Raw genomic sequence first — 18,119 nt, 5'->3', positions numbered from 1 at the left:
CTGTCACCTTTCAGTGCTCTCCCTTCCCAATGCCGGCCTGGGGATCAAACCGATGCTTGACATGTTCACTGAGTGTTTTATTTTGAAATGAACCTGCAAAGGAGCTGTTATTGAGAGATGTAGCCGTTAATAGCCAGCAGTTCTCCACATCTTCTCCATTTCATCTAAATTCCTGCGCATTATAGATCTTGAATTCAATGAATTTCTAAAGCTGCCTTCACATGCTAAGAGATTTGCTCTTCACTCAGTGCAAGGTCGGGCAACTTGCAGAGGCAAGGAACGCCATTCACTGTTTCTAGGCAACAACAACAGTTGCAGCTGTTCTCATTGGCTGCGCTTTGAAAGGTCAGCGGCAACCAAAATCAAAGTTGAAATAATTTGAACTTTGAGCGCAGCGCTCTGTGGCGATTTCGAGCGGTGCGCCACGCCAAGGGTAGCGCTTCCGCCTTGTATGGCGGCACCGCTCTCTCGATAGGAAAACAATGGCACAGCCAGCGCAGAGCAATTTTTACCACCTATTATGTGTAGAAGGCTTTACAATGGCAGCAAGAAAAAGAATAAAATATTGTATTTTTTTGACGATGAAGTTAAGGAATAACACTTAATGTAGGTCTGGTCATTGGTAGATGAAGTATTCAGATCCTTTCCTTTAACACAGTTAAAGTAAAAATATCACAATATATAAATACTATATTATAAGTAAAAGTATGGTATCTCTCACGCTCAGCCATGGTGGCTGAACGGCAATGGAAAATCAATTATATAACGATGTTTACTCAAATTTTTGGACTAGTTTGTGATAGTGTGACAGTAATTAGTTTTAAGAGTAGACTCTTTGAGGTGAAAAAAAAACACATTGATATCTGATTTTCTGCTGAGAATGAAAACTGTCTAGACAGCTCCAATGGAGCTCAGGACTCATCCACAGAATGGCCACTATGTTACAAGTTATTGTTATAAAAAATGCGCTGAATGCTAAAAATCCAGGGTCCCCACAGTCGGTATTTTCCCCGGGAAACACGGCAGCAGATTTTAGCGAGAAATCCCGGGAAATCCCACAATCTCAACTCCTGGCATCCAACCCATCCCACATCAGCTCCACCCGAGCGCCCCCTCTGCTTCCCTAACTGGCGACGAGCAGCAAACCTAACATCAACTTTTAAAATGTTCCTGTAAAACCGTGTGGGTGATGGACACTGAGTCAGTAAATATAAGTAGATAATGCTTCAGCATGTCGGCTGTTCTAAAGACACTAATGTGAGTGCTTGAAAAAGAGAACATACAGTACTATCACGGTTGTGTGGGAACAGACAACACAGATGCACATACAGCGTGCCAGTGCCTTTATGAATCTGCCTATTGTGAAATTGAGAGTGTCTACAGGTGGTGCAACGCCACAGATTTACACCACCTGCAGACCAGAACAATAGGAACAGAGTATCATTCTTAGAAATGAAAGTTACTGACCTTGACCTTGTGCATAATAACCTATCGTACAGTCACTAACCACTAACCTTATAGATTCATGTTTGTTTTCCACATTTCTCTGGTAATAAATAAATAAGAATTCAGACCCCTGGAGGGGTGATTTACGTTTAATAGTATATGTGGTAGTCAAATATTTACATTGAGTGTCAGCACCTCGCCGAGTGCATTCTTTAATTTACGGTCGAACAATGCCTGGCTGAACTATCATGCCACATATGCACTTCCGAGACTATTTATTTTTGTGCGGTCTTAGAAAAAGTATGAGTTATGTTAGAATCTGTGGAATCTACATAATTGCATGTCTTGGGTAAGAGTCAGTAGATACAACAACGAAAGGAAAGGAGCTGTGGATAGGCCCACTTTGCTTCCATTAAGCTGTATCCAAAACAAGAATGTTTCAGTGGCTTGACATGGTCCTGGACTGCAGAAATATAATGCCAGGGTCAAGATTTGGGGAAAGGAGTGGTTGTGCTCTTTTTCCTGACAACTGACTTCACAAACCGCCCACGGATGTTTTACTCAGTGTTTCCTACTGAACGCAGCAAAGAATGAAAGAAGGAAAAAAAGATTGTGTGCATGAATATTCAGTTTTACTTAATGTTATACGAATACAAGTTACCCATGTACTAAGTGTATGGATGAATAATTTATCCTAACATGAAAGTGAGCAGAGACAGACAGTTTCTACACACCATAGATTCAGTATGCAGCTTGATAGATCACTCCCACCTAGCTGAAAAACTACCTTTTTGCACCTTTTATTCTACACTCTTCACTCACTTACTCCCGATCAGAGTCATGGAAGGCTGGAGCCAAAGCAAGGGAAAACCCTGGACAGATCACTGGTCTCTCACAATGCTAACAAACACAGACAGACAATAACAGCAGTATTGACCTGCATGGCATGGTTGTAAGACACCAGAGTACCCAGACAGAGAGAGAAAAAAGCAAATATGTGGAAAACCGAGATTAAAGTGCAAAACTTTCTTGCTGTAAGGCAGCAATTCTAAACATTGATCCACCGTACTGCTACCTTTTCCTACTGAGAGGGCTAGCCAAGAGGACAGGAGTGATTGTCTCTTTCGGACTTAAACCGACTATACTGAAATGCACATTGGCACGATTAGACATACAGCAGACCTGAGGGTATAACACACAACAAACTGTCCTTGATCTAATGTCACAGTAAGAGGTGGCTTTTGGTTATTTATTTAAGTCCAACTCCACTCAAAAATACATTTAGCTCACTTGGATGTTTGACCTTCACTGTGCAGAATGATGTACTGTATGTGCAGAGTCGGACATTAGAAGGCTGTTTTCACATTCATCTGCTAAAAAGAGGGAAAGAACTCTGCTCACCTTAGAGGTGCTCTATACGATATCCATTAATATGGCAGCAAACAACTATTAGCTATTTAAATATATAGAGGAGTAATGTCACTCTCCCTCTGTGTGTGTTGTAATCCGAGCGTCTTCGTGCTTTGTTTAGGCTCTCAAACGTCAGTCACAGCTGATAACGCTGTCCTGACTGACGGTGCCATTGCGGAAGCGTAGCACCCACTCTCCGGTTCCCTTTCAGGTAAACACTGTTAGCTCCGTCGGCAACATTGCTGTTGTTTTCACTGTTAGCGACGAGCCGTCGTCTCAGCCGTCGCCATGTTGAGAGCCGTGCGGAGGCAATAGAAGTACTCCCAATCTCGCATTTAGCACGTTTAAATCTGAGTTTAGTGCGAGCATGATTTGTGACATTACAACTTTCCAGCAGGTACCAGTTTCAAAAAGGAGTGAGAAGTTCAACCACTGTTTCATTTGAATAATTATCAGAGGCCTGGAGAAGTAAAACTTTGCAGTATTTCACAAGAAAAAAAAGCAAATCTTAGATCTTAATCTTAAACCGAAAAAATAAACACACAATTTTGTGTTTATCTTGTTAATCTTAATTTGACCCCTCTTATTTATTTTGTGACCATAGGTTGGGAACCACTGTGTGTGTCTCGCACGAAGACTATTTCTAAAAATATTCTATACATGTTTTTTTCTGTTTCGAGCAGCAGTCGGGAATTGCTGTGGCAAGTTTAGACTAACCTTGGGGTGTATGCCGAATGTATGCTGGATAGCCACCGTTGATTGTTGACTTTGGTTTCCAAAAATGTTTACTTTCGCCGGCAATACAAAAAATGTTTGACAGGGTGAGACAGGCAGGGAGAGGAAGAAAAGAGAGTGGCAAGGGTAAATTATATCTGCACAGCACAGATGAAAGGGGAGCTATAATTTGTTAACAATTATAGAATCGTCAAGCTTCTATGATATTTGTGTGCACAGAAAAACGAAAATATCATCTTTGAATGTTGAGAAGCAGGTGAAAATTAGATTTAAAGCTAGGGTTGGTAATGTTGAGAAACTAGCAAGAGTACGCTAGATTTAAATAAAATTATCCAAACAAAAAACCCAGCCCAGTGTTGCAACTCTTCCAATGAGCACTAGCAAGTCCCTTAATCTAGTGAGAAAACCACCAAGTCGGCAACACAGACAGTCCGTCCCTTCAGGCCTCCTTCCAAAGGCACTCCCCCACAATTATCATCAAGAACGTAAACGTATCATAATGAACGTAAACAACGAACATGGCTAATGTTAGCACTCACAGCTGCCAATCTAGTAGCTTGTGGAAGACTCTGGTGACGTGCAATGAGTGCACGGATAGAGCGTGCGCAGGGAGGTAGGCCGTCCACGGGATTATTACAGTCCTGCGACAGCAACACCGCATTCAAAGTTGGCCACACCTCCACAGCTCAAGAGCCGAGAGGGAGAGACAGAGCAGCGATGGTCGAGTGAGCTATAGAGTGACTGAAGAGAGAGAGCGGCGTTAGTGAGAACAAAGCAGCGGATCAGAGAAATAAAACGTAATTTTCTGATTGTTTCCTGGCAGTTATGTTCTAAAACACACAACTAACTCCGCACAACTCTGCATAAATGCGGGAAGGTGCTAATTGCCGGATTTTGAATGACTGCAGGCTTCCTGTCTGCTGGCTGTGGCTCAGCGCTGCTCTCGTCAGACTACAGACAAACACCGATCATAGCTGCACTCCCAGCACAGAGAGGAGCAGGGGGATCACTGGAACACATGCACATAACACAACCCGTTATCATCCGTCAAATACGGCCGCTTTGTATGTGGACACTTGTGCCTCGGTATCAGAAGCCGTGGGGCTGGACAAAGTGGCAGCATTTGACCATCTGAATTGGCTGCACACCGTGGGCGCTGTTATTGGCTTGGGGTTACACACCCACATGCGGCACAAAGCTACTTTGCTGACGCCCAGAAGCGTCCAGAGTAAAGCAAAATAAGAGGAAAGGAGAAAATACAGGGTCTCTGCAGAAACGTGGGTCATAAGTGATGATTGAGAGGGATTATTTTTGTACCCGTCAATACATTGTTTTTTAGTTAATTCTTGCATGTTGTACCTTTAAAAAAATGCTAACATTTTTGATGAGAATCAGATTTGGAAACATTTGTTTTGCAAAAATGGACAATTATAGCACTTAATCAATAATCAGAAACTCAATAGTATTTTTTTCTTATTTTCTGGAAAGTACTAGCTGCAAGACGACCTTGTGTAATGTGAACTGAGAACAGATTTATTCTTGTACCAGTAAAAAAAAAAAGAAAGTGGGGAAAACTAGTCTAAATCAATCTTGTCCTTTTAAAAATGTCAAGAAGTTCAGGTGTTTTTCAGGGAAATTCTGTAAAAACTCAACGAGTCTTAGACAAACAATATAAATTAACTGACCTAGCGTTAATGAAGAGAGCTTTCTGAATCCATCAAGGATGTTGGAGCTGGCAATTGATGACTTGGGTTTCATTTATTAATAATCCGGGAAGAGTGTGTACATGAATAACCTTGTAGTTGCTGTTGATGTCTCAATCATTTAAAAAAGAAAAGTAGTATCTTCTGAAATCTATGTAAAAAGTGGGTCCAATGCCATTAAAGGACATAAAGTTATGTATCAAAGGATTCCTTTATGACTAATATTGTTCCCTACAGGCTCTTTCTGCAGTCTGGCCTTGTTTGTGTCTCGCTCTTATTGTTTATAGTGCCACACTGATAAAATGCGAACCGTGTACCACACAAGGGAGACAAAAAAGGACCAATAAAACTACACTAAATTGAACTGCACCAAACTTGTTACAAATGTCAAATTAAAAGCTCCACCTCTTATCTATAATGCGCCTCTGAGCCTGACAGTCTGTTTTGCCTTTATCCCCTCTTTGGACATTCAAATCTCCATTTCTCTCAGAGCTTTGAGGGCGTGTGCTCTGACAGAATGTCAGGCAATTAAACAGTCACGGCTCATTGAGCTGGAGGTGGGCCCGCTCCTCCAGGCTTCTCTATAGGCAACAGAAGAAATGAACGCAGGCTCTCTCTTCCATCCCTCGCACATTCTTTGACTCACAAACTTAGCGGTAAATCCACACAAGAAGTTCTTATCAAAAGACACCTTAAACAATTGTCAACTTTCACAAGGCTGAGTAGTGTCACTGTCACAGGTAATTATCTAGTGCCAGAATGTAAACGAGGACAATGTGTGGGACAACAAAGACGTGCTCTCACAGGGAATCCAGTCATGTCCCCGCTGCAAGATAAACACATAAATGCTGTCACATTAATGATGGCACGAGGCGCCGAGGCAGCTACATGAGACTAACACCTTCACACCTGTTCTACACCACAGAGGCATGGAAAAGACAACAGGCAGCAGGTTCAATTAAGACACACACTGACAGAAAGCTTCAGGTAAAAACAAGTCACTATTCTTTATCCTATTTTTTTGTGATATTTCTGTACCAGCTGGTCAAAACCTGCATTTAAGCTACTGTATTTTGTTCATGCTGGTTATGAAAAGAGAGTCGAGAACCGTGACCAAACTTTCGGACCACAGCTGTTACAAACTGACACTTCGTTCAATACCCGAACCTTTCGAAAAGTTTACTAACAACCTATTGGGATACTGCAGCGTTGACATAATGAAAGCAGGAAGCAAGAACTGGGTTCATAAATAACAATGGCTAATAAATTGCTTTTCATGCAAGTCACCCGCTGTCCACCTGTATCACCTTAACTCTAAACAACCGCAGAGATACAATGGGAAGTGATGGGAAATACATATGTTTAGAAAGTGTATGGTCTAGACCTGCTCTATATAAAAAGTGTCATGAGATAACTCCTGTTGTGATTTGGCACTATATAAATAAATATGGCTTGACTTGACTGTATATACCAAACAAACAATAGCATGCATCCTTCCTTGAATGCAACCTCATCCAAATAGGATGGTAGGATGATAGTTAAAAAGAAGAAATAAATGTTAAATGTAACAAGTGGCTACTGCGGATTCCATATCTTTCTTAATAAGCTAACAAATATAACAAAAAATGTTCTTGAAGAAGATTACCAGCCCTAGCTTTAATATAAATGCAAAAATGTTTGATGAAAATCAAATTTGGAAACACTTGTAATGAAAAAAAATGGAGAATATAGTACTTATTCAATAATCAGAAACTCAACTGTATTTTGTCATGTTTTATCTTATTTTTCTGGAAAGTACTAGTTGCAAGAAGACCTTGTTTAATGTGAACTAGTGAAGATCCAGCCCGGTATCACGCCAAAGCGTGTAACAGACCCGCCTGTCTACCAGAGGATAGCGTGTCAGTGTCACGTTTAGCCTCGCCGGGGCATGAATATTACACACGTGTATGAAAATGCAGCAACAAAAACACTCACTTAGGTTTAGGCAACAAAAACACTTAGTAAGGTTTAGGGAAAATGTCATGGTTGGGCTTAAAATAAACGCAACAATGCAACATAAGGAAACTCATGACAAACATCACTACGAAACACGAGACAAACATCACTAACGTAACGTAACACTGGTCTCGAACACTGGTTTAAAGTCCTGTGTTTGTTGGAGCCATCCACCTCCCCTCTCACCCGCTGTTAGCGGTCTTTCTCCCCTGTTATTCTATGTCATTACACTGCAGTCACGGCGTTCTCATTACACCCTTTTGCCTTGCGCATTATCGTGTCTTTCAAACGCCTTTTCGTGCGACCGGACTGGAAGATCACATCCAGCGGCAGGCTTCTTTTGACAGTAGCATGGCTTAAGTGACCAAGAATTAAAACATAATCATGTGGCAAAACATGAATTTGGCATAATCACACTTATTCAAGGACCAGTGATGACGCAGATCCATGTTGTGTTCAATAAACTGATTCTATTTAGTTCTATGTTTTCTATGTTTATCTCTTAATTAAAGACTGCCGGCACTTTTAATTTTAAATGATCACTACAAATGTATACTCTTCCATTCGTTCACTTCTTGTTTACCATGTCGGGTGTAGTGGACATTCCCTTTAATGAGATTATCTCATTAGAACTAGCAACCTCAGCAGTAAGTATTGATATGTCTATAGGCAGCAAGACTGAGAGAAGCATATTCTCTGCCCGCCAGTATGGTGGCTGTCAGAGGCAGTGATGTCAACTGCAGGACCTCAATCGAAATGCATCAAACGTTTCACAAGTTAGACATATAAATGTAAGACTATTAGGCCATTCTTGGATTTTCAGGACATGTTTCTGTGTGTTCCTGCCATGCCTTTGCTTGCTTATTAACAAACCAAAGCTGCGGGAGTGACTTCACAGCAGATGTGTGTGGTATCTAAAACATATGACCTCAACCATCGTAATTCAATGTTAGCTGAGAAAACCACTGCCGCCATTAAAGTAATTCAATATTACCACAACATGACTCATCACAATGGTGAAGGTTATGTTTCACTGCCTGAATTTAACTTTAACCATCTTTAGTTGAGCGTACTAAATGCTGAATAATAACCACCGTGGCTGCTTCATTTACTGTAATCAAAAACTATTTCACACAAGCACTCAGCGTACCACTTTTCATTTATGAGATTAAACTGTTTAATTCTACTGTTATAGTATTCATATAAAACACTCATCAGTTTCCAAACTGTTTTGACAGGCTAAAGTGCAGCATAAGTGTCTACGTTAAACCTTTAAATTGTATCAAACACAGGAGGAGAAGTTCAGCAGCTGTTAAAGTATGAATACAATAGATTTATGCTTTAAGCGTTGTGTTATTAATAGGAATCAGGCGTATATCATGCAGTAGCTTGGATTGGAGAGGCCTTCTGACATGATTTTAAGCATTTAACACTTGTTTTCACAGCTCATTATCAGAAACCTAATCCAGAGAGACTACAAACGTGTCCCTGAAAAAAACACAGCTGTTGGCTGTTTTCATATTTCTTTTAACAATATTGAAGTTATTATATATTAATAGTTTAATTGATTGAATAATTGACCTTGTATTTCTAGAAACAAGTTGAAGGTTTTATCACTGACTTTACAGTCTCAGATTTCTTTGAGCCAGCATCTAGCTGTGGATAGAAGAACGGCACCTTAAAATACAGTATTTCCACACTCGGCTGTGTTGATTGCTGTATCACTGTAGCTGACATGTTAGCAGCCAAATATGAGTGGATATGAAGTGCCATTTACCATTTCTTACAGTGTGTGACTTTATGGCAATATTTCAAATTTGAATTGACTGGCAGTGACAATATATTATCAATATTTTTATATAAACAATAGACTACATGACAACTTGCATGTGAAAGGGGTTGTTTGTAATGATGAACCCACGGAGGATTATCACCTCATTCTGCAGATCCCTTCAGCTTTACTGAGCTTTATAGCATGTTTCAGCTCATTGTTTTGGTTTTAAAGTCGAGATGAAATGAAAAATGCCTTTTAAACCCTTTTAGACCACATCCCTGGTAATAATGTGAACCTATTTAACAATACATGCAAAAAAAATACACAAAAAATCAATTTTCTTTGTATTTTTATATCAAAATTAGGGCCGTCAAAGTTAACGCGATAATAACACGTTAACGCAAATTTGTTTTAACACCACTAATTTATTTAACACGTTAATACAATTTGCGATTTTTAGGTTGTAGCAGGTTCAATTTTAAAGATATCATGACAATACTGGTATCATATGAAACTAGAACCTAAGGAGTCCATTGGTACCAACCATGTCATACTAGCTTGTCAAGACGGAAGCTAAATAACACTGCAAATTTACCCCAAATTTTGGCGAGGAAAAACTGGCATGGACATTTTCAAAGGGGTCCCTTGACCTCTGACCTCAAGATATGTCAATAAAAATAGGTCCTATGGGTACCCACGAGTCTCCCCTTTCCAGACACATCACATGCAGGTTTGGGCAAGTCATAGACAAATCATCATACTGATATACTGACAGCTGTTGTTGCCTGTTGTGAGTTGTGAGTTTGCCATGTTATGATTTGAGCATAATTGTTATGCTAAATGCAGTACCTGTGAGGGTTTCTGGACAATATTTGTCATTGTTTTGTGTTGTTAATAGATTTCCGTATTTATCAGCCTTAATCAAAATCCAATCATCTTTTCTTACTGTAAAATAAAATATGACATGTGCTTATGTAAGATAGTATCAACCAATTTAAACCAATAATATCATGACATCCTTCCATCAATCAATCTGCAACTTTTAGCGACAAGGTAGGTGTGTCTCTGTAGCTCCGCATCACGCTACATTCTAAGCCTGCCCACATTTCTGCGGTCCAATCAAATGCAAAGGATTTGATTTAAACCCCTCTCATAACTGTTCACCGCTCAAATATTCCGTTTCACTGGGGAACACATCTTAATGCAGAAGCTTAAGACGCTATGACTTCCGTATCCCTGGGACTTTTAGTCCTGCACCTTTACTGTTGTGGTTCACTCTCATCAGCAGACAGCTGCTCTAATAAACCCACGATACACTACCTGCTCAGCACCAAACAGCAGGCAGACAAGGTTAACAGCTAGCTGGTGAACACTGTGGAGCATTTAGCAGCTAAAGAGACAGATATTTTCTCAGGTATTAGTGGAGGCCAAAAACAGCGCTAAAAGCAGAATGGATAGTCGTCAAATTGCCTGAACCATGACTCAACATGAATGCTAATGTTGCTCTGTTTTGATTTTCAGCTGACATCCTGATTGCGGCTGAAATGATGGATGTGAGCAAAAACACAAACCAAGCATTTTCCTTTTCATTTCATGAACCAAACAACCCCCATTACAGCACATTACCGAAATGTCACGATTTGCAGCTTCCTGGGGCCGCTATGATCAGCAAGCACGGATGTCTCGGGCTCAGGGATGTTGATAATAGAATTTGCTGCTCAGGTACACTGGTCTAGTTATCCCATGTTAAAAATAAGATCCTGTCACTGAGCTCCATCTTGTGAGATCCTCCACGCAGGCTAATTGCCCAGTTATTCATGAGCAGTCTGGAGCCCCCATCTTCACTGTACTGTTATAGCAGATGCTGGTTTCAACACTCCCCCACCAACTCTTCACAGCTCTTCCCTCTGCCAGTTCTGACGGAGCAGGTCACCTGCTGATTGGCTGGCTTCCTCAAGGAGTTGACTCTATTAGCTAAGGCAATGAGGGTCTTTGACTGGGATGTGTCTAGAATAGAGGTGGTGGTTGAAAAAGGATCGTTTTGGATCTCCAGAGTGAAACCCTCACTAGCTGAGGACACCATGGCATGTGTTCAACAATCCCTGTGGTGATAGCAACTCAACTGTAAAATGCCATCTTTAACAGCTGATACTTTGATGCTATAATACACCACAGCGGCCGTTATCGAGATCTGAATAGCTCCTGCGGTAGATCCCCTAATAAACTAAAACAAAATGCTCCTTCACAGCCAATTCTATGAGACTAGGTGACACCGACTCCCATATGAGATGGAAATGAGACTGTGACTGACGCTTAGCACACTAAGTGCCGCATACCACTGGGATTTACAGGTCACAATGCCTGTCTGCTGTAAAGCTCTAATGCTTAGAACACAATCATACCAACCACACAATGTTAAAACATAATTTTCGCTTTGTCATAATGCATGAAACAGTCGCAGACAATAGTCCCAGCAAAAAAACACGTATGAGTATAAAATGTTGAACCTTACACTGTGTTGCATCGCATTCCAAACAATCCTCTGGTTTGCAGCATAAAGGCAGGGAAACAGAAAGTCTTAATTAATTCAGTGTAGGTGGAAGAAATCGTTGACGGACAACACAAAGCAAAAAAGGCAACCGCTCTATATGAAACATCAAAAAAAATGTGTGGAGAATGAATTAAATTGTGCAAAAAAAAAACATAATTAGCATTGAATAAAACAAATAAGTCATTTATTGTTGTGGGACTCTAAGAGCCAGATGGCAAAAAGCTGCTGCTTTTCAAATGATGTTTTCATTAACTGAATAACCTGTTATTAACCTGACACAAAGCACTGAGACATTTCATTTTGCATGTTTTAAACACTGTTGGCGAGACTGTCTTTCCACTAAACTGAATTCATAGATTTGGTACTTTTCAATAATGCAAAAAAAATACTGTGGTGTACTGGTTTCTTCAACATGACTGAGATACAATTTGAAAAGATTTACTTTGAAAATGACTAGAGGGGAGAAAGGAAGGGCACTGTGTCTGCAAAGGTAATCCATGATGAGAACTGTCTCTCAGCTGAATTGGTCTGTCAGCTCCATGTTAACCTTTACCCTGATGCAGCATTTTAGGTTTCAAGGTTGTTTGAGATGGAAATCCATGTATCAAGATCCAATCCAACAAACATACGGCTAATCTGATAGAAAATAAAGGTGTGCTTTACAGCCAACAATTGATATGGTCAGCCTCACAAAATCTATCCATCTCTGCTTTCATCCCTTTCTTTTCTGTTTGCCAAGTACACAGAGATGAGAAGGGCACCGCACCTTCCACTGCCCTCTTGGGGTAAAGCTGTTGATTCGTTAACAAACACAAATCGATAGAGGGGCCTGAATGGAGGACAAGTACAAAGAATTAATTTCCGGCTCCAGGGGCTTACGATGGCAAATCACCAGCTTTAATCAACAGTGTCAAGTCAGAAAGACAAATGATGTTTACACTGAGGCAGTGTCTCGCCTGAAAACAGCAGCATTGGCTCTGTCTCCTTACCAGTCTGTCCAGGCTTGTGCCAGCCGCAGTGGTAGGCCGCTCCTCTGGGCTGTACGGCCTGAAGCGAGCGTTGAACACATCCGAAACACCGCGGGTAGACCTAGTCATTCCTGCGGGTTTTGGCTGGCCACAGCCTTGAAAAACCTGCAATTACAAAAACATGGGCACCCAATTGTCAGGGGTTTAAATTACTTGGGAAGCGGAAAATTGGGAAAACATGCTGTTTTGTTAAGGTCTTGTGAAGCATTCGGCCCACATTACCAACGTGACAGTGCTCTACGTCAAGTTGAGGTAACCACGTTGATAGGTGATTCAACCAGGAGCTGTGACCAATGCTATTTAAGATGTTAAGGTTAAGTTTTTACAGGCTTTTGGGAAAATACCACATATACTTAAACCATAAACAAAACTGCATCTGTTGCATGGGAAAGAGAATGAGAACAGGCATCCACAAAAGTGCGTGGGCAGAAAAAATTCTTCACAACCACCTACATTTTTTTTTTCTTCTTTCTGACTACAATTTTGTGGGCAAAGAAAAATGCAGTAAAACACAGGAAACACATTAACTACTGTTAGTTGAACTAAGATTATCTGACCAAATTGAAACATATAATTCAAATACGAGACCTAAATTTGGACATAATTAGAACGTGTTGCACTACACACCTTAGACACAGTCCAGTATGACTCCCCCCCTAACCCCCTTTAGTTTTGCTTCAAGTTGTATTTCAACAGCCTGTCTGAGGTGTTACTTTTGTTATCTGGGGAATAAACATAATTGACATACCCTGTAGGAGACCTGGGCACTGTTATCTTGCATATTCATGATGGCCTCTGAAATCTTCACATCAATAGGCTCCATGACAGATTCAATGTTGAAAGGTCCCTCCAGCCTCTGTGCCACCAGCAGCATGGCATCTGTCATAACATTGGTAAGAAAAAAGGTGGTGAGCAGAGATGCAAACAGACAAATGCAGTTGAAGAAACACTTTTCACTGGTATCCAAGTGGTCAAGCACTCACATATACATATAGCAATTATTGTCAAGTTTTTTTAAACACAAGACAAGATGTATTATGTGGTCTTGTTCACATGTGGCAGGGTCCAATATTAGAAGCACTTGAGAGAACCCGATGCCCTGCAACTTAAAGAAATACCAGCAAATAGAGAAAACATGTCCACGCGTTGGATTACACATTTAAGCCCCGATCAGAGAGAGCGCGTTTTAGCAGCCTGAGGGCGGCTTTTTGTAATTGTTTTCAATTAGATTGAAGTGTTTTGCGCGCTGCTTTTGCGTTGTTGAGCGCCTCTCGTTTATCTGCTCTGTGCACCTCTCGTTTTTACAGGAGCGCCCTGAACGACTGAGCGAAAATCGCCCAATGTCATAAGTGTTTTTTTCTCATTGTGGTGACTTTTGCTGGATACACGGATCGATATGACTTTACCAACAGTAGTTACCATGATCTAAACAGAAAACAGCAGGCCTGGAGGCAAATTAGTACGGTACTTGAGATTTCGGATAAGTTGTTTTCATTCATTTAAACTGTACTATTAACTATTTGGGTCATGAACAGTTCATGGTTTGTAATAAGGTAACATTAGCACTTTTTTCCACCTGCAAAAAGCGCTCTGTCTGATCGGGGCCTGAGAAGTTCACTGCAAATGTGGAGAACGCAATCATAAAGCACAAACAAGAAAGGTTCCACTGGATGTATTGCTACTGTGTTGCAGCTCAGTTCAGTTGTGTGCATTTCACAGTTTTCTGTATGTGCGTGTATTTTCTGTATCTGCTAATGCTTGCATCTCGTTGTTGTTTTTGTGTATTTGCTTGTGTTTTTTTGTTTTGAAGTGCTTTCCAAAATGCAATGCATAAGTTGTCAAACTGCTGGGAATGTTTTCTTCATTTGTGTCTGATTTCTCACATTGCTTATGTTTTTTTTAAGTTGCAGTGTGTCAGGCTCTGTCAGCTTGCACAGAAAATACAACAACAAAAAAAGAAGGTAACTCCACAGACAACCAAATAAATAGTGTTTAATTTCCACTTTTATTCATTTGAATCTTGTTAAAGTGTAAAATGCTATGCCAACGTAATCAGGACTAAAACTATTAGCTGATCAAAAAAATATAAAATAAATCAAAATTGGTTACAGGATCTCAAATGTGAGGATTTGCTGGGTTTCTCTATCTTATATCACTGTAAACTGAATATTTTTGTGTTTTTGACTGTAAGTTGGATAAAACAAACAACTTGAAGACATCACTTTGGGCTCTGGGGAATTGTGGTGGGCATTGGGGGTGGGCAATATATCGAATATACTCAATGTACTGTGGCTTGTTTTACGTGGGATGTAGTAAATGACTATATCGCCAACATTGAGTACAAATATTGTCATTTATTTAAGCCGCCAACATGAGACTCGCTTTGACCTTTCGCTTCTCCCGTGACTCTCTTTACAGAAAATATCAAGATATCATTTATATTATTTACCCAGCCCTAGAGGGTATTTTCACTATTTTCTGACATTTAAAATACTCCATAATTAATACACTGAAAAACAAATCTAATGAAAATAATCCTTAGCTTCTTAGGCATTGTTTCACCAAAGGTCATAGCTTCAAACAGCAAACTATTGCGTCTTTCCTTCTGATTACTCCACAGTATTGTCAATTACCTCCACCCCCTCATCACAGGCCAGCAACACACACTTTCTGTAAGAAGTGTGAATGCTTCTTGGGGCAAATTCAATTTTTATGTAGATCAACTCAATCACGTCAACAAAATGTTGATATGCTGCATGCAATAAACAGCTCTGATGAGTCATTGATTTAATACAACTTTCTGAAAGCCAAGCATTTTTCACATCCGCGGCGGGCAATGAATACTATAAGGTCAATGGCTCATTAATATCCTTGTGTGGACACAAGCCAGAAGGCCTTGTTGAACATGAGACGGTTACCATTATCTCCACAGAGTCCATTTGTTTTCATCACTTTTAATTAACACCTCTGATCATTTTAAAAAGAGGATTCAAAATATTTAATAATTACAGCTGTGATGGCGCAGATTTCACAGTAGCTCAAAGTAGTTAGGCAACAGCTGTTGCTGTTAGAGGTTAAGTGCGTTAATTGATATTGCCATGAAACAGAAACAGTGCTAAAGTGCTCTCAAGCCCACAGGGTTTATATACTAATGTGCCACAGTCTCTGTAATGGCCGTTCTGCGTTTGAATGGCGTGCCACAGGGAATTGAACATCACCAAACCACTAACTCATAACTGAGCGGGTCCAGAGACAGTACTTAAGTAGTCTGTCAGGAGAGGTTTCTCCATCCATAGACCTCCCAGGACAAGACCTCACCAGCAGGCTGTCGTAATGACTCTACAATTACGTCCTTACTAAATAAGGTCATCCTGTCATTTGGAGTCTACAGAAACAATGGCTTCTTACGTGCTCGTATCACTTTATTTAAAATGAACTGAGCAGTTTTTTGAAGAACATCTTACATATTTATGTTGGCTGGCTGCTCACATCGCCCCACCCATCATAAGAGAATAGTATAATTTATTCCCAAGCTGTGAAGGCACAGATAATATTTCAGAGAACAGACCAAGTGATGGAAAGTGTGTAAAAATTATATGCATGAAGATAATGGACTTTAATTGAAAAGAAAAAAAGACTAATACTCTGTGTCAAAGGTAGCCACAGACTTAAAGGGGATACAGGAGACAAATACTGCAAAAAAAATAAATAAATTACACTCCAGTTCTTTGATAGCACGCCTGTCCAGCTTTTCATTCTTGTGGGACCTGAGATCACTAATGGGAGAGGAAAAGAGCTAAGAAACATTAGCGCAGCTCTGGCTCGATTTCCTTTCCAATTATGTCGAAGTCTGAGCCTTTGAAGAGCTCTCCTGTTTGTTAACATAGAAAAATCTAATAGCCTGTGAGGCTTGCTGAGATTTTAATATACAGACTATGTCGGAGCCAAATGGTTTTCTGCAGGAGCACTTCAACCGCATCACTGTGCAACCATATGGTCTAAGTGCAGATGACACCTGTACCAGCAGAAAAATCAAGTTTTCTACTACTTTGCATTAATGCTGATCAGATGCTATATTGCATTTCTTGATCCTAAACTGCAATTTAGGCACAACGCTTTCTTTGTGTTCTTGTGTTTCTTGAAAATAATTTGAACTTGGCATTGCCATATAGCTCGCTGTTTAATCTGATTATGATGTAAATTCATTCAACTGCCTGAGGTATGTCTGCTTACTTGATAACAAACACATAAAGAAAATCTCAATTCAAGCGTGAGCTTAAAAAAACTGTCAAGTGCAAATACTGGAAATTTAGGTCAAGGGAGCCAACTGGGAACAACTCATATTTCATAATGTGAGAAAAGAAGAGTGCCTCTAGCATCAGAGATGATGGAAACCATGGTGACTTGTCTGCAACTTATCAGATGGGCTCGACAAACAGGGGGAGCCGGGAACTTTGTCTTCATGCATAACTGAGGGAGAGCAGACAGGGTGCGACAGGAACAGAGAGAGAGAGAGAAAGAAGAGAGCAGGAGAATGAGAAGTGGTGATTGGGTTGAGTCAGGCCAGTCCCAGAGGAAGGGCTCCTGCCCCGCGTGTGGAAAACCTCTACCTACATGGAGAATTAATGACCATCATTTATGAGGAGTGCATGGAGTCCAGTCCGCTGTGGCATGGCTGCCACTCTGAGCCAAATTCTCCCTGCATCACTTTTGCGGCACTGAGATAGGCCACCGGCCAGCTGGAGGAAATCTTTTTATCATCACGACACAGCCATGCAAATAGATGCATCTTGTCCTATTCTGAGCCGAGGGCTTTAAAAAAACAACAACTGAGACTGTGTCTGGATATCGACATGTAAAACTAAAAAGACACCATGCCGCGAAGCCACAGCGTGATCCAAATATTTTGCTTCATATCTGAGGTTAATGTTTCAGTTTGTGATGTGAAACATGGTTATCTGCACGGTGTTGCTAAACAGTAAAAAAAAAATCTGAGGAGGTAATATTACTCTGGGCTCTGCCTCTTTATCGAGATTGATGTCCACTTAAATTCAGGCTATGTCAGCCAGAGGCAACCTCGAGCAGACAAGGACAAATAAGGAAAGTGAACAGGCCCATCTATGGCCCTTTGCCTGTGAAGAGCTTCACAGAATGAAAAATGGCTCTAGTGTAATTTGGATTCTGTAAAGCATAGCTCATCTGAGGTTCAGTCAACCAACTAATGGTGCTATATGAAACTGTATAAAAATGGATAAGAAAAAAGGATGTTGTTCCTTGGTCACACTTTATCCTGATCAAGAAAAAGTCCTTGAACATACACATAATGTGCACACACACACAAACACATACAAAGACACATTTCCACATAATGTTAAAAACAAGCTTTCACTTTTAAAGTATTAATAGCAATAAAACAGAGACGGCACACTTGCACCATCAACAATTATTTTTTCTTAGCGAACCATAAAAGCTTTTTC

The 18,119-nt window shown here is 40.4% G+C and overlaps 1 protein-coding gene across 2 annotated transcripts in view; it reads right to left on the bottom strand.

Moving 5' to 3' along the window:
* Window positions 1-18,119, bottom strand: part of LOC141782613 (glypican-6-like) — a 114,356-nt gene that overhangs the window by 19,955 nt on the left and 76,282 nt on the right. Inside the window, exons 5-7 of one of the 2 annotated variants that reach the window (XM_074659176.1) lie at window positions 13,391-13,521; window positions 12,604-12,747; window positions 11,576-11,605 (exon numbers count right to left, since the gene is read on the bottom strand). In XM_074659176.1, coding sequence (XP_074515277.1) covers window positions 11,576-11,605; window positions 12,604-12,747; window positions 13,391-13,521 — 305 coding nt within the window. The remainder of the gene's footprint in view (window positions 1-11,575; window positions 11,606-12,603; window positions 12,748-13,390; window positions 13,522-18,119) is intronic. The other variant, XM_074659177.1, reaches the window with a different exon arrangement.

This window comes from Sebastes fasciatus, chromosome 14 (genome assembly GCF_043250625.1).
Source record: "Sebastes fasciatus isolate fSebFas1 chromosome 14, fSebFas1.pri, whole genome shotgun sequence".
In the NCBI taxonomy this organism is placed as follows: domain Eukaryota; kingdom Metazoa; phylum Chordata; class Actinopteri; order Perciformes; family Sebastidae; genus Sebastes; species Sebastes fasciatus.
This window is presented reverse-complemented; position numbering and strand designations above follow the sequence as displayed.